This window comes from Planococcus citri, chromosome 4 (genome assembly GCF_950023065.1).
Source record: "Planococcus citri chromosome 4, ihPlaCitr1.1, whole genome shotgun sequence".
Classification (NCBI taxonomy): Eukaryota; Metazoa; Arthropoda; class Insecta; order Hemiptera; family Pseudococcidae; genus Planococcus; species Planococcus citri.
Window position 1 is genome coordinate 63,123,237 of NC_088680.1, and position 21,379 is coordinate 63,144,615.

General features: G+C 34.4%; 2 protein-coding genes across 3 annotated transcripts in view; both read right to left on the reverse strand.

The window, feature by feature from the left end:
- Positions 1-3,796: 3,796 nt before the first annotated feature.
- On the reverse strand, positions 3,797-5,309 carry LOC135842468 (uncharacterized). Its single transcript, XM_065359944.1, has 2 exons — positions 4,220-5,309; positions 3,797-4,051 (listed from the first exon to the last, which is right to left on the reverse strand). The coding sequence occupies exons 1-2, from the start codon at positions 4,940-4,942 to the stop codon at positions 3,926-3,928; spliced, it is 849 nt and encodes a 282-aa protein (XP_065216016.1). The 5' UTR covers positions 4,943-5,309; the 3' UTR covers positions 3,797-3,925.
- Positions 5,310-5,438: 129 nt separating this feature from the next.
- The window catches only part of LOC135842467 (uncharacterized), a 91,516-nt gene continuing 75,575 nt past the window's right edge, over positions 5,439-21,379 (reverse strand). The window contains exons 4-13 of one of the 2 annotated variants that reach the window (XM_065359941.1): positions 19,167-20,871; positions 15,376-15,807; positions 15,123-15,305; positions 14,674-14,786; positions 9,399-9,551; positions 9,158-9,298; positions 8,777-9,065; positions 8,411-8,661; positions 5,926-6,134; positions 5,439-5,774 (exon numbers count right to left, since the gene is read on the reverse strand). In XM_065359941.1, the coding sequence (XP_065216013.1) occupies positions 5,621-5,774; positions 5,926-6,134; positions 8,411-8,661; positions 8,777-9,065; positions 9,158-9,298; positions 9,399-9,551; positions 14,674-14,786; positions 15,123-15,305; positions 15,376-15,807; positions 19,167-20,871 (3,630 nt within the window). In that variant the 3' untranslated portion in view covers positions 5,439-5,620. The remainder of the gene's footprint in view (positions 5,775-5,925; positions 6,135-8,410; positions 8,662-8,776; positions 9,066-9,157; positions 9,299-9,398; positions 9,552-14,673; positions 14,787-15,122; positions 15,306-15,375; positions 15,808-19,166; positions 20,872-21,379) is intronic. The other variant, XM_065359943.1, reaches the window with a different exon arrangement.

Consider the following 21,379-nt stretch of genomic DNA (forward strand, 5'->3'; position numbering starts at 1 on the left):
CGTTTCCAGTGTTAGTTATGCCAAAAAGCTTGAAGTTTCGTCGAAATTGAAGCTTTTTTTCTAAAAAGTACAACTTTCAGGTAGAAAAAAGCTCGATCGATCAACATAAAGGAGATTGACGTGATCAGTGATGCTTACTTAGTGATAATCGACTATTCGTACACTCTATTCGATGTTTATTCGGCCAAAAAGCTCAATTTTGAAAAAGTGCATTTTAGCCAATTTTGATCATTTTTAAGTCTCTTAATACTTCAACTTTCGAATCAATTTTGGGAGCTTTAGAGAGCTAATTAGACTGTACGAACTGCACGAATGGGGAGGTTTTTGGAGTCGACGAATTCATTTCCGGTGTTGGTTCTTCCAAAAAGCTCAAAGTTCCCGGAGAAATGAAGCTTTTTTTCAAAAAAGTTGAACTTTCAAGTATAAAGAAGCTCGATCGACTGAAACTAACGAGCTTGACGTGATCAGCGATGCTTAATTAGTGATAATCGACTATTCGTACACTCTATTTGGCTTTCATTCGACCAAAAAGCTCAATTTTGCAGACAACAAATGAAAAAAATGATGCAGCGCTTCAGGCGGTGGAAAATGGTACTTCTTTTGTAATCGTAAAAAAAACATTGTCAATACCAATTTCTATATCCCAAAATCAGGATTAGAAAAGAACTTCTCATTTTCACCGCCTGCAGCGCTGCATCATAAATGTTGAACTTTTGAATCAATTTTGCGAGCTTCAGAGAGCTTTTCAGACTGTACGAACAGTACGAATGGGGGGTTTTCACACGCGGAGAATCCGTTTCCAGTGTTGGTCCCGCCAAAAAGCTCAAAGCTCCTCGGGAAATTAAGCTTTTTTTCAAAAAAGTTGAACTTTCAGTTACAAAAAAGCTTCGACGCTTCAAATAAACGAGTTTGACGTGATCAGCGATGCTGAATTAGTGATAATCGACAATTCGTACACCCTATTTGGCTTTCATTCGTCCAAAAAGCTCAATTTTGAAAAAGTGCACTTTTGCCAATTTCGATCATTTTCGATTTTTATGCTAAATGAGACCATTTTTATTAGGAGAATATAGGATATTAGGAGGTTCGATCCTCCCAATACTTGAACTTTCGAATCAATTTTGTGAGCTTTAGAGAGCTTTTTAGACCGTACGAACTGCACGAATGGGGAGGTTTTTGGGGTCGACGAATTCATTTCCGATGTTGGTTCTTTCAAAAAGCTCAAAGTTCGCGGAGAAATGAAGCTTTTTTTCAAAAAAGTTGAACTTTCAAGTATAAAGAAGCTCGATCGACTGAAACTAACGAGCTTGACGTGATCAGCGATGCTTAATTAGTGATAATCGACAATTCGTACACCCTATTTGGCTTTCATTCGTCCAAAAAGCTCAATTTTGAAAAAGTGCATAGTTTGCTAATTTTAGTCATTTTAGAGTACATTTTGATGCAAAATAAGACCAAATTCATTAGGAGAATATAGGATATTAGGAGGTTCGATACTCCTAATACTTGAACTTTTGAGTCAATTTTACAAGCTTTAGAGAGCTTTTTAGACTGTACGAACTGTACGAATGAGGGGGTTTTTACTGGCGGAGAATCCGTTTCTGGTGTTGATTCTGCCAAAAAGCTCAAAATTTTCACGAAAATGAAGTTTTTTTTCAACAAAGTTGAACTTTTAGGTAAAAAAAGCTCGATTGATCTAAATAAATGAGCTTGACGTGATCAGTGATGCTTAATTAGTAGTATTTGACCCCTCGTACACTTTATTTGCTTTTAATTGAAGAAAAATACATATATTTGCAAAGTTCAACTTTGCCCCTTCAAATTGTCAGCATATGCAACCAAAACAACACACAAAACTGTTATGTAGTTTGACTAGTTTTGGAGGTATAAATGAGCATATTCTACCAGGAGAATATAGGATATTAGGAGGTTCTATGCTCCTAATACTTGAACTTTCGAAATTACTTTTTGAGCTTTAGGGAGCTTTTTGAGATGTACGAATAGTTGTCAATAGGGTTTCTTGATATGGAGAATCCATTTCTGGTGTTCGTATCGCTCCAAAGTTCAAAGTTCACAAGGAAATCGATCTTTCAATAAAAAAAGTTGAGCTTTCAAGCTTTAAAGTGCAATACGAATGTCATAATCATAATCAGCGATGCTTAATTAGTAGTACTCGACCCCTCGTACAATTTATTAGCTTTTGATTGAAGAAAAAAGAATATGTTTGAAAAAAGTTCAACTTTGTCCCTTCAAGTGGCCAAAACATGCAACCAAAACGACTCACAAAACTGTTAATTTGACTAGTTTTGGAGGTAAAAATGAGCATATTCTACCAGTAGGATATAGGATATTAGGAGGTTCTATACTCCTAATACTTGAACTTTTGAATTCGATTTTTGAGCTTTTAGTGAGCTTTTTGAGATGTACGAATAGTCGTTGATAGGGTTTTTCGATATGGAGAATCCATTTCTGGTGTTCGTACGGCTCCAAAGTTGAACGTTCATGAGAAAATCCAGCCTTTTGTCAAAAAGTTGAACTTTTAAGCTTTAAAATGCAATATTGTTCTATACGAATGTCATAATCGTAATCAGCGATGCTTAATTAGTAGTACTCGACCCCTCGTACACTTTATTTGCTTTTAATTAAAGAAATATATATATACGAGTATTTGAGAAGTTCAACTTATGCCCCTTCAAGTGGTCAAAATATGCAACCAAAATGACACACAAAATTGTTAATTTGACTAGTTTTGGAGGTAAAAATGACCATATTCTACCAGGAGAATATAAGATATTAGGAGGTTCTATACTCCTAATACTTGAACTTTTGAATTCGATTTTTGAGCTTTTAGGAAGCTTTTTGAGATGTACGAATAGTTGTCGATAGGATTTTTCGATATGGAGAATCCATTTCTGATATTCGTACGGCTCCAAAGTTCAAAGTTCACAAGGAAATCAAGTTTTTAAATAAAAAAGTTGAGCTTTCAAGCTTTAAAGTTCAATATTATTCTATACGAATGTCATAATCGTTATCAGCGATGCCTAATTAGTAGTATTCGACCCCTCGTACACTTTATTAGCTTTTAATTGAAAAAACAAAAATATATTTGAAAACTTCAACTTTGCCCCTTCAAATGGGCAAGATATGCAACCAAAACGACTCACGAAATTGTTAATTTGACTATTTTTGGAGGAAAAAATGAGCATTTATTCAGAAAACGAAAACGAGTAAAAAAATTGAAAAATTCAGAGTTTAGAACTTTTGAGATGGACAAAATTGATAAATTCAAAATTTACGCTCATCAACAAATTGAACGAATAGTCATTCTCATTAGTCAAGTGATGGTTACTACATAGTTAAATTGAAAAAAAAAAAGGTAAGCGAGAACGAGACTGAAATTTGGCATCATTACTTCCCATCGTGACAAAACACAAAAAAAGTGTATTTTTGCATTTTTTTGACAGTTTTTGATTTTTGTGCAATTGCTGGAGCCTACTCAAATTATTCTTCTCTAGAGGGCTGTTTAGCATGAACATCTACATACATGGTGTTCAAAATTATGCTTTTTGGGGTTTTTGAACTTTCACTTTCTCCTCTTTCGTTTTCAGTTACAAAAAAAAAATGGATTTTCTCAGTTTTTGATTTTGTGCCATTTCTGGAGCCTTCTCAAATTAATTTAGAAGGCTGAAATTCTTCTTTAGCTGTCCAATCAGAATGAAGCCTAGAATTGAACTAAACACAGTGAAAAACAACTCGCGAGAAAATGAAAAAAAAAAGTTTAAAATCCTGAAACAAATTCTAAATTTGAATTGAATTTTTATTTCATAAAAAATGCGTTAAATTATCACTAAATATTTCACTAATTAATTTCATTCGCGATTTCTATCCATAAAATCCGGTTCAGTAAAATCGAAGTTACCTATATTTACTCGTAATGGTTCGATTGGTACCATGTCATGTATTCGTTGCATTTTTTGTTCGCCAATTCTCTGAATTTTGAATTAAGTTCAGCTCTGAGAGATGCATTGCTCGTCAATAACGTTCGTTCGTTCTAAAAATTTAAATACCAATTAAATCCAGTCGATAGCAGTAACCACTTTACTAAGTAATAAACGTGAACGAAAAAATAAAAAATAAACAAAGGTTCACATTTCACAACAATAGGCAGTTCCTACATTTTGTTTGAAACACTAGATGTAGATAGGAATTAGGTACTTACGTCAAAGGCAGATCTAAAGAGTTTATCGTACGCATCGAAGTTATTTTTATCTTCGCGAAATTCTATACTCATATTACTGAACCGATCTATGATCGCCCTCGCTGTGTTTATTTTTTTACTCAGGGATCGTTTTTTCAGGATCAGCCTTCCAGATAGTTGGTTATTCTTCACATAGAAGCCTTCCGGGCCAAAATCATTATTTATATCGATCAACGCAGCACCCAATATTTTCTTCAGTTCAGTCGCGTTACGTTTTAGATATTTTAATGATGTAAATGAATCGTTAGCTCTTCTCTCAGAGATAAATGATATTCCAACAGTGTTATACCATTTGCTCTTAGCACCGAACTCATCATCAGGGTAAAGCATTTCGTGGTGAGCGTAACCACCGTTTGTTTTGCTGATCTCTTCACAGGAATCGTATATTAGCTTAACGCAATCATCGTAAGCGTGTTTCGTGCAATTATTCAATGCATTCAATAGATTCAGATGTTTTCCAGCTTTACCCAAATAATTCGCCATCGAATGATTAAATTCGTTCACGGTGTTCCGTAACCGAGAAAAATTCGCCGCAGTGAATTCTGTTTTGTAAATCGAAACAACATTCGAGAAACTTTCAAGTCCTTCATCAATGATCTTGAAATCTTGTTCATCACTAGCGCGAGATACGATAAACATAATGCACGAAAATATCACCAACAACGGGGTTATTATTTTCCCCATAATGGAGAGAAATTTAGTACAATTTCAGACAGAGCTGAACTCTTCACAGAAGACGAACAATTGAACGAACATCGAAGTCACCCCGAATTAAGACTTGATTGAAAAATTCTCTGAACGAGGGTATTTGAAATTTCAAACTTGAAAATCAGCGAACTACTTCGTTGGAAAAAATCGACGAAATTTATTATTACCATTTTGACCTTATGCCAAAAAGTGTCAAGTCTTCTGCCTGCAGGAAAATCGTCGAATTATGCTGGCAATCGTTCGTTTTGGTTTTAATCCATGTGCAAAATAGATTCAAATTACGCTTAACTTATTTCTACTCCTTGAACGTTCGATAACCGATCGTATCATTCTCAGCACTTCCTTCCTAGCCCAAAATAACTTTTAAAAATTCCAAAATTTCGGCCAAAACATCCTCCCAATAGCAGATCCTTCAAATACTTGGTCGGTTTTACAGAGAACCAAAAAAAAAAAAAAAAAAAAAAAACGAAAATTCTCGAAAAGAAAATATTTATATCAAAACAAATAAATATAAAAAAATAAAAACTTAAAAACGACAATAATTTATGGCAAATTAAAAACGTGAAAATGTAACATTTTCTTGTTCGTACAATCACTGTAACTTTTCGTTTTCGCAAAAAGCTACGCTCGCCTTAGATGGAATCACAATCGCACTCACGATTTCTCCAATAAATACGAAGCTTCGGTCAGTAATTTGGCATTGGTTCGAACGAGGAACATGAGATGGCTTTTTTCACTCAAGTTGAACTGGTTATACTTCTTGCAAACTATTTTATGCAAGAAAGTCGCCCTCTCCAAATCCAACCACCTGAGGAATGAAATTTTATCGTTATTGGTATTGTACAAATTTTACGATTCTTACAATTGGTTGGCTTGACGAGTGAGGGAGAGATCTTGATGGTTTGTGGCTTGTAACTTTTGTATAATAATGAAGTATTGATGGAGAAAAAATTACTCACCGTTGTAACGCTGATTGCCTATCGTTATTCAAGGTAACATCACAGGGTCCCCATAACCAATATTGAACGACGGTTTTGGCTTGAGAAAGAGATACTGCTTTTTCGTCTTCGAGCACACGTGTGATGACTTGGCTGATTTGCTGTTTCGCTAGCAGCATGTTGGCCACTTCGAGGATACATTTGCAAAGAGATATTCTTCTCATTGAAGTCTGTGAAAAAAAAAAAAAAACGTTTTTTCATTACAGAACCGGTGAAAATTTAATATTTCTGAGTTAAATAAGGGAGGCGGCAAGGAGGGGTAAGATGCGAAGCCGTTCGAAATAGAAAGATTTTATACCCTGAAAAAAAAAATGTTCAGCAAAAAAAGTCTGTGAAAAATCAAAAACAAGAAACAAGAATTGAAATTGCTAAAATGACTTAATAAAAATCACAGAACATTACCTACGAGAAACTTCAATTTCTTTTTTAAAAAATTGCAAAATTTTTCTTGAAAAAATTCTTTATAAAAATTGCCAAAAAATCACGAAAAAATACACACAATGTATGGCTTAAAAAACTAAAAATTTGTATAAATTTTAGTCAGTAAAATGGAGTAAAAAACAGCAAGAATAGCAAAAATTTTTCTTCATAAAAGTTGCCAAAAAAATTAGGAAAAAAGATACACAAATTGAATAAATTTTAGTGAGTAAAATTGAGGTAAAAAAGAGCAGAAATTGCTTTAAAATTAGAAATAAAACAAAATTTTGCAAAAACTAAACTACAATAAGTGTAATGAAAGAAAAATGTTGAAAATAAATGAAAATTTAATTAAAAATGAGTTAAATAAAACCAAAAAAGCTGCCAGTGAATAAAATTCGATGGAACTTTTAAAAATTAGAACAAAATTCTAGGAAAATGCTCAATAGAAAAAAAATTGTTGAAAAATTACCGAAATTAAATTAAATACAGTATGAAAAATATTATCAAAATTCAATGAAATTTTGAAAAAAAAACTTCCTAAAAAGTACATTGGAAAAAAAATACCAAAATAACTTGAAAATCACAAAAAATAGCTGCAAAATTATGATTACGAAATTTCAAACCAAAATTCTCCAATACATCGAAATTTCGCTCAAAATTCCACAAAAATGTGTTCACTTAAAATAATATTAAAAAACTAAAATTGACAAAAAATTAATGAAACGTAGCAAAACTCAAGAAAAATTTAGCAAAACATCCCAGAAATGGCAATAAAACCTAATGAATAAAAATTACAAAAAATCCATTGAAACACACAAAAATGTTCGTAACGCCAAAAAATTGAAGCAAATTACCAAAAAAAAAGCTTGATCAAAAATCATCATAAAGATCAGTAAAATTACCAAAAAATAAATTAAAAAATGGGTTTAAATGTTATGAAAATAATTAAAAAATGCTAAACATTGATGAAACATGGCAATTTTTTATAAAATCACAAAAATGCTTGAAATAACAAAAAAATTATCAAATATCACCAAAACGAAACGAAATTGGTCAAAAACTGCACAAAATATTGCAAAAGCTTCAAAAGTAGGATAAAAATTGGTGAAATTGAAAATTAATCAAAAATGAGTTGAAATGTCACAAAAACATTTAAGAATGATTAAAAGTTTTTTTTTTAAAAATCAAAAAATTTCGAGCAAAATTCCGCAAAAATGCTTCAAAAATTCTACAAAATGAATTAAACACTTGAAAAAAAATTGCAAAATTTTTGAATGATTAATGAAATTAACAAAAATCGATTTAAAATGAGTTGAAATGTCGCGAAAACAATTAAAAATAAATACAAATTGAGAAAAACATTGCAAAATTTGAGAAGAATTCTGCAAAGAATACAAAAAACTAAAAGGAAATGGCCTCAAATTACAAAAAAATTGATCAAATTTCAACAAAACGGAACAATGTTTTACAATAATTGCATAAAGTGCTATAAAAGATGAATGAAATTACTGAAAATTGATCGAAAATGAGTTGAAATGTTTTGAAAAGAGTTGAAAAATATTGAAAAACTTGAATAAAAAAATTTCGAAAAAAATGTCAGAAAATGACGAAAAAATTCATCAAATTTCAACAAAATGAAGCTTAATCTTGTAAAAATTGGATCAATTATTATGAAAGTAGTAAAATCAGCATATTGGTAGTCAATGAAAAATATGATCAAAAATTGACAAAATTTCAATAGAATCCAGTTCCATGGAATGAAAATTGCATAAAATTGTTCAAAGTCGTTAAAAACACCAGAAAGCTTGATAAAATATCTAGAAATAATTAGTTCAAAACCTAGCAAAAATTATTAAAAATCGACAGAATCTACTTTTTTTTTTTTTTGTTTTTAACATCAAAAAGATTTTATTGTAATTCAAGAAAATCTCCAAGAAAAAGGAAAAAAGGATTGAATTGATTCGAATCCCAAAACTAAAAATAGATTCTTATAAACAAAATAATTTAACAAGTAAATAATTTTTACCTTATCAGTATTTGTTAAGTAATCAACGCTGATCGGAAGCAACAACAGTTTCGATTCCAAATCCGAATTTCGTTTACAAACGAATATCTCATTCAGCGAAATATCTTCGATACCGCAGGCTAATAAGTGATTGAACGCGTCAGTCAACTGACTCAACAGCAGACCAGCTTCAGAAACCGATAAGTTTTCAGGTTTTTTACAATACGACGAAAGTGATTCGATTTTTTGCTCATTCCAAACCGTAATGTACGCTAAAAAATGAAAAAAATCACAAATTAATACCTATGTAATTTGAAATAAATAGTATAAGGTGGATTTTAAAAGCACAATGAAAAAAATTTTAAAAAAATAAAATTAAAATCTCACCATTTATATCTTCAACGCTGGTATCATTTTTCACATATCTACTGGGTATAAGATCGGTAAATTTGACCAATGGGAAAAGCGTTATGGAAGATGGTAATGATTTCATCAACCCGAAAGGTTTAGTTGAAAGGCTAACCACTACATCGTGACCGTTCCATTTGGCGTTATAAAAATACCAATCTGCGACCGCTATTCTGCTACTTTCAACCACCACTAAATGCTCGAATCGAATATGCAACGTTGTCTGGAGAACTTTCAATGCGTTTGGCACCAGAGTCGTTTGGTTCAACTACAAAAAAAAAAAAAAAATCATTATAATATAAAAGGGGGTTCCAGATTCAGTTTTCTTGCTGATGATTTTCGAGAAAAACAAAAACATACTTGTTCTAAAAGATGAGAAAGCGTTTCGTGATTGGCAATAACAACTGCGTCGTAATTATCTTCGAGACAACTGTGAACGATACTTTTGCCTTTTCTGGGCTCTGTTTCTGAGACTGCGTCGGATAATTCGCTGTGAGTGCTCTGTGAAAAAAAAATTACAGAAAATTTATTTATGAGGAAAATGGATAAAGATGATATGTTTTTATTTGAATTATTTTTAATCGTTCGTGAGCTAACTTACTTCTGTGGTACTGGATGAAACAGAGTGATACATTTCTGATTCGGTTTCACTGCCGCAATATGGAATAGAAGACGATGGTGGAGTTTCACTCGAGTCTGATTGAGCAGTACGATCACATTCTGGGACGGATTCCCGTTCTGAGACTGAAATGACCTGAAAAATAATGCATCACGAAATTTAATTATTTTTGAAGAGTTCTCAAACGGTGAATATTTTCTCGCAGCGTCAAAATTCAAGTTCATGGCCTAATTCGAGAAATAAAGATGGAGTAATAAACCGAGAAAAATTCAAAATTATCATCAAAAATTTTTTTAAAATGGAACTTCAACTTACAAGGGAGGGGAGTCACACTCAGGCACAGACGACTTCGAATTCGATAGAAATCAAAAAAAAAAGTTGAATTTTTGGATGAGAAGGAGAAAAATTGAAGCACCTCACCGAATGTAATTTTTTATTTTTAGGCGAATTTTATCTATATTCAATTTTAATCTATTTTCTTTTTAAAAAAAACAACAACAAAATCACGTAAACTCAAGTAAAACGCTGAAATTTGGTTTCTATTTTATATTTTTGACCTTCCAAATCAATTGGTCGTGACTTCGAGTCACACTGTAGTCTTCAGCAGATTTTTTGGGATTTCCAGATCAGAATAAGTTGTCATGCAAAGAGATCAAAATGAAATTCAGCATCGATCATTTTGGGAATTCCAAATTCATATTTCAATCATTTTTATTATAAAACCAATAAATTGAAAACCTTGTTGAGGTTTCGGACAGCTGAAAATGACTACAATTCAATTTTGAAGAACAAAAAAGTAAATAATTCTTCGACTATTTTTTTTTCTTCAAAATAGGTGGTTTTTATGATCAATTTTAACACAAAAATACCAATTGTAAAATTACAGACATTTTGACACGAGCGAGCAATTGGTGAAAAAAATCATTAGAGTGCTGAGAAAGAATAAAATAATAATAGGAAAAAATTCCATGAATAAGAAGAATCATTTTGGAACAGAAAAACTCATACAAAAAAATGTACTATGCTTCAGAAATGAAAAAAAATCCTGAAATTCGCGAGAAAAAGACATAAAAACTTGACAGAAAGTGACACAATAAATTTCAAAAAAAAAAAAAAAAAAAAATGCAACAAAAATACTGAAATTGAGAGAAAATGACCAAAACAGGAATTCAACACAAAAGCACTAAAATTCAAGAAAAAACACATTAAAAATTAGAAAAAAAAACTCATGAAAACTCATGATGAAATTGCGAAAACTTCACAAAAATTTAGGCACAAGAGAAAGCACGAAAATTCGGGGGAAATCGTCGAAAAATTGGGAAATAGAATCTACGAGAACTTGAGAGAATAAAACGTGAAATAAAATCAAGAAAGCCCCAAAAAAAAATTCAAAATAAAACGTCGAGTCTTAAAATCCAAAAAAACCTCTCAAATACCCAAAAAAAAACTGTAAAAGGAAAATTCCACAAAAATTAAGGCAGAAAAAATTACTAAAATTTGGCGCAAAATTAGAAGAAAATATCATAAGAATCGTAAAAATTCAAGAGAAAAGGTTTCCTCGAAATCAAAAACAAAAACCAATAAAATTCAAAACAAAATCGTGAAAGGGATGAAAATGGAAAATTCTCGAAAATTCAGTTCAGGAAAAATCACTGAAAATTCAGGACAACGAACTCGCGGGAATTAAAAGTACGTATTCGAAAAAAAAATCCGACAAAATTTTGAAGAAAAATCATCGACAAACAAGAAAAACTCAAGATGATTCGAGAGAAAAAAATTAATTTCAACTTGAAAAAAAAATGGTTCAACAAGAGAGGGATCAACGAATGAAAGATATCAAGACTCTGAAAAAAATCCACCTTAAAAAGTGAAAATTGAAAAATAACAAACTTATCGAATCTTGAAGAAGTCCCCCCCCCCTCCCCACCATAAAAAAATGATCAAAATTTAAAGAAAATCGTAACTTTTGGGATATGAAAAAAATCATAATTCTACAAAATCGTAAGCCAAGAAATTACTATTTTTTTTAAAGCAAGATAGGTACTCGAAAAAAAACTTGAAATTTAGGTACAAAAAATTCTGTCAAAATTAAGGCAAAAAAATGACCATAATTTAGAGCAAAACTAAAATCGTGAAAATTCAAAGTTGAAAAGTACATCAAAACCGAAGAAACTTAAAAGAATTCAGAAAAATACAAAAAAAATAATATCCGTCAAAATTGAGAAAAAACTACAAAAATTCACAAAGAAAAAACACCAAATCGGTGATTTGAGCAATAAAAACATACAGGCTTAAATGAAAATTTGTATGAAAAAAATCACAAGAACTCGAGGTGACAAAATTCAGCAAAAATACAGACGAAAAAAAAACATCAAAATTCAAAACAAAATTATGGAAAAAAATCACTACAATTCCAGATGTAAAAATAGATCAAAACAGGAAAAATCCACTAAGAACCAACAAGAAATTCAAAAATAATGAATGAGTAATACTTGTTAAAATTGAGAAAAAATTAGAAATATTTCAAAAGAAAAACCACCAAATTTATAAATATAAAATTCAAAACGCTGAAAAAGCAGAGAATTTTTTTCTCCAAGAATTTTGGTTGTAAATTTGTAAATTTTGAAAAAAAGGAAATTTGTGAAAAAACTAGAAAAAAGTAACTTTAGTACAATCCCTGCTTTTAAGACACCTTGTATATGACAGATTTTTTTTACATTCAGATCCAGAACGCCGCTGACCGTTTATCATAAGAAATCTACTTATACAGTATGACACAAAAGTAGATCTCGGTGGCTTTTATTTCTAAGTGGAAAGAGCTAGCGAGATGACTGAAGCGGCGATGAGTAGGAAAAAATAAGCTAGTTTTTTCAAAAGCGACCTTGAAGATTTCAGGCCCATGCACAGGGTGTCCACAAATTTAAAAACCGGTTTGGTAAAAAAATTGAAACTGTTTTTTTTTGGCGCAATGTATTCTTCACACTAAGGCGACATAAACGCGATATGAATTTTTTGAAATCGGTTCATTAATTTGCAACCAGTTATCAAAAATTACCTAAAAATTGGAGATCGAGAAAAAAGCTTGAAACAAAAGTTGTAGAGCGTGAAAAATCACACAATTCTGTTGAATGACATTTTGAAACCGGTTCATTGATTTGCAATCAGCAACCAGTTTTTGACAATCACCTAAAAATTGGAGATCGAGAAAAAAGCCTGAAACAAAAGTTGTAGAGCCTGAAAAATTGAACCATTTTCGCTGATCGCATTTTGAAACCGGTTCTTTAATTTGCAACCAGTTGTTATCAAAAATTACCTTAAAATTGGAGATCGAGAAAAAAGCTTGAAACAAAAGTTGTAGAGCCTGAAAAATCGAACCATTTTCGCTGATCGGATTTTGAAACCGGTTCTTTAATTTGCAACCAGTTAACAAAAATTACCTAAAAATTGGAGATCGACAGAAAAGCTTGAAACAAAAGTTGTAGGGCGTGGAAAATTACACAATTCTGTTCAATCACATTTTGAAACCAGTTCATTGGTTCGCATTTAGCAACCAGTTCTTGACAATCACCTGAAAATTGAAAAAATAGAAAAAAACATGAAAAAAGTTTTAATACGTGAAAATTTGCACGATTTTTGCTGATAGGATTTAGAAAATGGCTTATTAATTCGCAACCTGGTAACTTTTGATGGCTTGCTGCGAATTAATTAACCGGTTTCAAAATCTGATTCACGAAAATAGTTCAATTTTTCACACTTTACAACTTATGTTTCAAACTTTTTTCTAAATCTCTAATTTTTAGGTGATCGTCAATAACTGGTTGCTAAATGCGAACCAATGAACCGGTTTCAAAATGTGATAACACACAATTTTGTTATTCTTCACACTCTACGACTTTTCTTTCAAAGCTTATTATTTCACTATCTGCAATTTTTGGGTAATTTTCAATGACTGGCTGCGAATTAATTAACCGGTTTCAAAATCTGATCAGCGGGAAAAGTTCAATTTTTCACACTCTACATCTTTTGTTTCAAGAGTTTTTCTCTATCTTCAATTTTCAGGTGATTGTCAAAAACTGGTTGCTAAATGCAAACCAATGAACCGGTTTCAAAATCTGATTGAACAGAATTGTGTAGTTTTCCACGCCCCCCTACAACTTTTGTTTCAAGCTTTTTTCTCGATCTACAATTTTTAGATGATTGGTCAAAAACTGGTTGCTAAATGCAAACCAAAACGAACCGGTTTCAAAATGTGATTCAACAGAATTGCGTAATTTTTCACGCTCTACAACTTTTGTTTCAAGCTTTTTTCTCTATCTGCAATTTTTGGCTATTTTTTGTCAACTGGTTGCAAACAAATGAACCAGTTTCAATTTTTTGACCAAACCGGTTTTTCAATTTGTGGACACCCTGCGCATGGGCCTGAAATTTTCAAGATCGCTTTTGAAAGTCCTTTTTTCCTACTCGCCGCTTCATTCATCTCGCTAGCTCTTTCCACTTAAAAATAAAATCCACCGAGCACTACTTTTGTGTCATACTGTAGAATCGTTCGAATCTTTTTGACGGTGTTCGGAAATGGACGACAAAACTGAAAATTTTGGCACGACTGGAAAAACTTCAGAAGGGCAAGTTTCCAGTGTTGGAAATGTGAAGGGCGAACAACGTTAGGGTAAAAAACAAAACAAAAAAAACAGAATAAAATACAGTGACTAAGGAGGAGGCGGAGAGAGCCGGAGTGAGACATCGAAAATTGAGCAAAATTAGATCGGATTTATTTTTGTCAAATTTTTCAATATTTTAAGGACCTGCAAATAGATTTTGGAAAAAAATATTTCGACTCTAAAAAAAAAATGTAACCCTTTCATTTTGCAGGCTGTATGACTTGTTCATCTGAGAAAAAATTGGCGATAGCCTCTCCCTATCCTACACAAATTGCAGTTCGACCATCCGCACCCCCACTTCCAAGACACCCTGTCCTAATATATTCCGATTCAGACGCCAACCAAATACCACAAAAAACCTGAAATTTCAAAATTACTCGGAATCCTCTCAATATACCTCCAACACAGTCACGTTTTATCGATAGCGTTTAAAAACGCGTAATTTAATTCGCGATTAAAACCGCACACGAGTAAACAGGAAGATTTGGTTTGAATTCACATACAAATACGAGTACTTATAAATGTCGTCATTGCGATACAAATGCGAGTTTCAAGACGCATACGACGATAGAGAGAGAAAAAAAATGGAAAGTACATACAATCGTTCTCACCAAATTCTCATCTCTGGTGGTTGTGGTTTGTTGTCTGGCACGATCTCTGATACTGGAAGCTCTTTGTGGTTTGGCTGGTGCGACTGATTGGCGTGATTCTCCTGCGAACATAAAACCCAATATTTTTATTTACCGAGTTAAAATTAGAATTAGGTACGAAAATTACCAACGTATAGGTGCATAAAGTATACATAAACTACGACGTAGTAATACAAAAATGAGAATTTTTTTCTTCCTCAGATAAGGCAAATCATTGTAACGATAGTGTACATGTGAAAACACTTAATCTTCGTGTCAGCGTGAGTTTTATTTACGACTCACGGTACCATTTTTATAGCCGATTTGGAATTAGCTACGACGACGACGAAGACGACGAGTTGTGAAATACACATACACAAATACCTACGAATACAAACGATGAAAAAATTTCTTCTCACCTAAATTTTCGTAAACGTTGTTCGAGGTTTTGGAAAGACACTCGAATCTAGGAGGAGGAGCAGCTTTCAAATTCAACGATTTGGGCGGCGGAGGACGTACCGGTCTTGAAATCTCGGACGCTATTTTCTGATCCAAAGATTGAGTTCGAGGTGGAGGAGGAGGTTTGGTAGGTCTTCCTGGAACTAAACCACAAATGTATTAGAATAAAAAGCTACACACAATTCCACGTAGAAAATGGGATAGTATACGTACTTGGTGGACAAGATGGAGACGTCGGAGTTACTACAACAGTTTTCGCGGGTTCATTTTCATGATCAGTCTTTTGAGTATCTTCTGCAGCACCGGCCGGAGGTAGAATCTCGATCGATGATTTATTCAAGTCTAACGGATGGATGATTTCTATTCTTCGTCTCGGCACCGATACGGCTGGCGTCTCGTTTTCCGATTTTTCGTCGTCTTTGTTATTGAATCTTAAGAATTTACGTATGGTCGATTTCACCTTTATTGTAGCTCCGCTGTATTTTCTCGTCTTTTCGGATAACGAGATGCTGGGAGATGATACGATACTGTCGCAGGATAACGATCTGGTGCATTTCGAGGGACTTCGAGGTGTACCGTTTTCTACGAGACCGTTTTCGATCGGCTGGCAGTCTCCGTTTATTGAGGCGACTGGACTGGTTGAACCTGCGAACAGAAACGTTTCGAATAAAAATATCGTTTTGGAAAGCTAATTTTGATTTAACAGCTAGAACTGCAGGGTCCTTGTTGAACAATCTTGTTGTTGTTAGATTAGAAAAAAAAACCTCAATAAGTGTTTTTGCTATTACTGGTCCTTTGATGAAAAATTACATTTTTTTGGAAATGATTATAATTCCCACTTCACAGAAAATGCTCATTTGACCACCTGAACAAAAAAGGCAACAACCCAACCAGTATAATTTTTTTTTTTGGATCAGACAAAGGAAAGTCGGAAGAGCGTCAAAAAAACACAAAGTCTTTTAAATGCTGAATTCTAATTTTCGAGTTTTGGTAAATTTTAAAAATAAAATAAGCCATCCATTTTATATTATTTTTTTTAAACATCATGGATAAAATTGAAGTAGACCGCTGAAATTTGATTTTGAAAATCCGGACCTACAGCTCAATGACCTTCAGACGTCAGAATGAAAGACAGACGACCTTGAGAGGCCAGAAAAACAGGTCAATAACCTTAACAAGCTAGACAGATAAACCAACAAGTGACCTTGGGAAGCCACACTGACGGGTCAGTGACCTTAAGAAGCCTGACTAACAGGTCAATGACCTTAGAAAAAGAGCCATCCAGACAGACGACCTTGAGATATCAGACAAACATGTCAATGACCTTGAAAGGTCAGACATGCAGACAGACGACCTTGGACAGTCATTATGAAAAGTCAATAACCTTAAGAAGCTGGACAGATGGACCAAAAAAAATCACCTTGGGAAGCCGTACTGACAGGTCAGTGATCTTAAGAAGCCGGACTGGCAGGTCAATGACCTTAGAAAGAGAGCCATCCACACAGACGACCTTGAGATATTAGACAATCAGGCCAATGACCTTGAAAAGTCAGTCATGTGGACCAGCGACCTTGAAAGGTCAGACATGCAGACAGACGACCTTGGGGCTTGGACGATCATCATGAAAAGTCAACAACCTCAAGAAGCTGGACAGATGGACCAAAAAAAACCACCTTGGGAAGTCGTCGTGACAAATCAGTGATCTTGAGAGACCAGACAGATGAACCAACAAATGACCTTGGGAAGCCACACTGATGGGTCAGTGGCATTAGGAAGCCGGACTGACAGGTCAATGACCTTAGAAAGAGAACCATCCAGACAGACGACCTTGAGATATCAGACAAACAGGTCAATGACCTTGAAAAGTCAGACATATGGACCAGACGACCTTGGATGGTCATCATTCTCATCATAAAAAGTCAATAACCTTAAGAAGCTGGACAGATGGACCAACAAATCACCTTGGGAAGCCGTACTGATGGGTCAGTGACCTTAAGAAGCCAGACAGACAGGACAATGACCTTATGAAAGAAGCATCCAGACAGATGACTTTGAGATATTAGATAAACAGGTCAACGACCTTGAAAAAAACATACAAGTGGACCAAGACCAACGACCTTGAAAAGCCAGACATGTAAACAGATGACTTGAAATGCCATGATGGAAGGTCAATGACCTTAATAAGCCAGACATGAAGGCTGACACCCCTGGAACGTTATACTGACGGGTCAATGACCAATAAATACCAGCCAGCCAGTCATAATAAGCTAGACCGACAGGTCAGCGACCTTCAGAGTCCAGACCTATGAACCAATGACCTTCAAATGTTCATAAGGAATACAGACGACCTTGAGAAGCCAGCAAGATAGGTAAATGACATTATTAAGCCAGACAAGCAACCTTGGGAAGCCATACTGATAGGTCAGTGACCTTAAAAAGACAGATAGACCACTTTGGATATACATACAGTCAGGTCAATGACATAAAAAGCCATATTGAAAGGTCAATGACCTTAAAAATACAGACAAACAATGACCCAGAGAAGCCACCCAGTCAGACAAATGACCTTGGAAAGCAAAAAGTGAAAGGTCAATGACCTTAAGACGTCAGTCAGATTGCCATTGTAAAATAGACTAGCAGGTCAGTAAACCTTTTTAAGTCTAGACATACAGGTCAACTACCTTGAAAAGCCAGACAGAAATACAGAAGAATTTGAGCTAGACAGAAGGGGTCAATGACCTTAAGAAAATTGACAGGCGACCATGAGATGCAAGCTAGATAAGTCAGTGACCCTCAGATGCTAGTAAGACGGGTCAATGACCTAACCAGGCTAGACAGACAGGCACTCAAACAACCGCCAGAGACCAGACAGTAGGGTCAATGACCTTTAAAAATGAATTTGATACCTTTGAAATTTTTTATAATAAGCTAACGCATAGAAAAATCGCAATTTTATAAAGAATTCTTAAAATTATACCGGACTTTTAAAAGCGTTGAAAAAATAAACAAAATTCTCACATTTCAATAATATTATGACAGAGTTTCTAGTTTTTCAGAGGCGTAGCCTAAGAGGGATCTACCACCCCCCCCCCCCTGAGGAAAAAACTTTGGATTTGAACAAATGGGAACAAATTTTGAGAAATTATGTTTAAATCAACTCAGAAAGTCACAAATAATCAAAGTTTTAAAAGTTTAAATTTCATTTTGAACATGTACAAAAATTAAAAATTGAAAAAAGTTGGACCTTTCACAAAATATCAACCCCCTCCCCCCTCCTTCAGATATTTTATTTCCAGCATTTTTTTGCGATATTAAGCTCAAATTTTTCTGCAACTTTTAGATATTTTCAACTACATTATCAATATTTCAAGAAATTTGAAACAATATTTATGCACTTTTTGTTCAACTTGATGAAAATTTGATCTCAATTTTCAGGAATTTTTACTACTTTTCAAGTTTTTTCAAGAATTCTTTTGAACATCATGAATCCCCCCCCCCTCCAAAAAAAAATCTTTTACCTATTTCTTTAAATTTTATTTCCAAACTTTTTGCATCAATTTTCAGTTTAACAAATTTTTTATGTTTTTTATAATTTTCATACCTATTTTTCAAGAAATTTCCATCAAATTCTTAAAGAATTCAGAAACCATGAACCACTTCTGAGATATTTTGACCAATTTTATTTACAACGCCTCATTTAGTGTAAGTAGATGATATGTCATCATTTATCAATGTTTGTATCTCAAAAATTCTCAGGCCTAATTTAATCAATTTTTTGAGGATCCTAGACAACTTTTGTGGTACTTTCAGCAATTCTTTTTGTACCAACTCCATTGTAACAACATTTCATTATGCTGCCAAACATTCACGTGCAGATTGTCAATGACTTTATAAGCCCCCCCCCCCCTCCTTCTCCATAAGATAAATTCCACTATAATTATCCCTTATACTTACGCAATATAAATAACACATTGAAAACAATTCTTTCAAGAATGGAAACTCACCATTACTCAAAGTATTCGATTTGTACGTCCCGTTCTGACCCAAGATCACATTTAAATTCAGGCTATTTCGATTCAGCAAATGAGAATCCAAATTAAGCCTTCGTTTGATACCGACGCTCGGAACTTCATTCGTACTAGGAGCATCGCATTTCTTCTCAGAAAAACTAATCACACTGCTGATAGGCGTAATTATTTGGCTGAATGGTCTTTGAGCGCATAAAATCGGAGTTTGAGGAGTAATCTTGGGCGATGGTGGTTTAGGAGCTTGCCTCTTAGTGGATCCGGTACCATTGCACGAATTAGCCGCGTGCATTTTAGGCGTAGAAGGCACAGAGCCGCATACAGACACAGCACATTCACGAATCTCTTTAGAAACGACGATGGGAGTCGCAGGAGCAACGAGGTCTTTCTTCACGCCATTTTGTAAACAAGCCGGTTTACTAGCTGGGATAGGTTTATCTTTGGCGAAACCGTGTAAAAAAGATCTCTGGGGGTTTGCGTAGACTGAATCACTATCGGGTGAAGAAGGTTTGCTTTCTTCTAGGTACTCGACCGAGACAGGAGGATCACCCGAATCGTCGGAATCAGCTTTGCCATCGGGTTCGCCGACCATTTCTCGACTTCCTGGTCTATCTATCTCTATTTCCAAATCCTTCGAAGTGATTAAAGGTAATCCGGCAATTGGATTGCTTTCTTTGAAACTGAGTTTTTTCTTTTCTTCGCCTCCGTCTGTACGATCTTCTTGGATGGTCGATTGATAGATGGATAATCGTTTAGTCGGACTGGTATTTTCATAAGCGTTTAGTTTGAATAAAGGTTCTAATTTGCACTTGGCGTTTTTCATGTTTTCCGCAACGTCTTTCGGGCTAATTTCGTCGAAAAGTTTAGATTCGATTTGTTGCTCGGGTGGTTTTGGTACATTAATTCGAATGTATTTCTCGGCGCAGTCGCCATTTTGCTCTTTAGTTGCGACGGCGGCGGCAGCAGCTGTAGTGGTGGTCATCTTGGTGTAAATGTTCTGCTCGTTTATCGTCTCGTTTACATTTACATTCGTAACGTTGTTCACGGTACACTTATCATTATTAATAGAATTGGCGTTAATATCACAGACAACAGATTGTTTACTTAAAACTACATCATTTTTTAAATCGCAATCGCCGTTCCTTTTCGCAGTCTCAATAGGTTCAGTCTTTTCTTCGTCGCTTTTACCGTTGCTCGAGGCTTCTAAGAGTATTTTATTTAAATGCACTTTACTACAATCGTTATTGGATAACGTGCCACTGGCAGCATCTCCATTACTACTGCTGCAGCTACCGTTCACCGTAACCGAATTTTTGAACGGTTCTACGCTGACTTGTAAAGTTTGCCGACGTCCATCGGCATCAGTCTGAGGAGCACCGAGTTTCAAATACGAATACGTTTTAGGTGGACTGCTCGTCGTCTTGTTTGCAGGTCCATTGTTGCGCAAATTGGCCGGTACCGAGTTGAAATCCGTGTTGGTTTGGGTTAATTTGCGGAATTCTTTGTCTTCTTCTTCGTTATCGGTTTCGATTACAGGCTCGTCGTTGTACGAAGGATAGAATTCGTCATCCGATGAGCATTCTTCGCCGCCGAAACCGATGATTTCTGTTTCGTCAGCGTGAAACGAGACCGATTGGCATTTACGTTTTTCTTCGGCGCATTTTTCGCTACGTCGCAGGATACTCTGCAAATTCGTAAAGAACCGTGGTTAATAATATTTTAGGTTAAACCAGAGAGTTTATAGAAATTAAGCGAAATAAATTAGGTATTTTGAGATAAAATTTAACGTGGTACCTAACGGTTTTTAGTGTGCGTAGCACACTATTGGTTTCGCTTTGAGAAATTGAAATTTCAATTACAATGAATGTTCTCTTAAGCTATCCAACCGTTTTTTGTACCTATTGGACACCATTTGAGAATCATTAAGGCGGAGGGAATAGATTAATTTTCATTCAATTCGGATGGGTAATTGCTGAGTAATTGCAATTTTAGTTCATTATTTTAATGCATTAAATCCTAAAAAAGGGAAAAGGGGACTTGTAGAACACCTGCCGCTCATTGTACCCTGCTATACCCCCAGTCTATTCCATCACCAGCTGTGTTTCATTGTACCCTGTTACACCCCCGGTCTGTTAGCTGTAAATTCCAAGTGGGAGTGGTTTGGTGGGGCGTTTACTAAACAAATATACTAT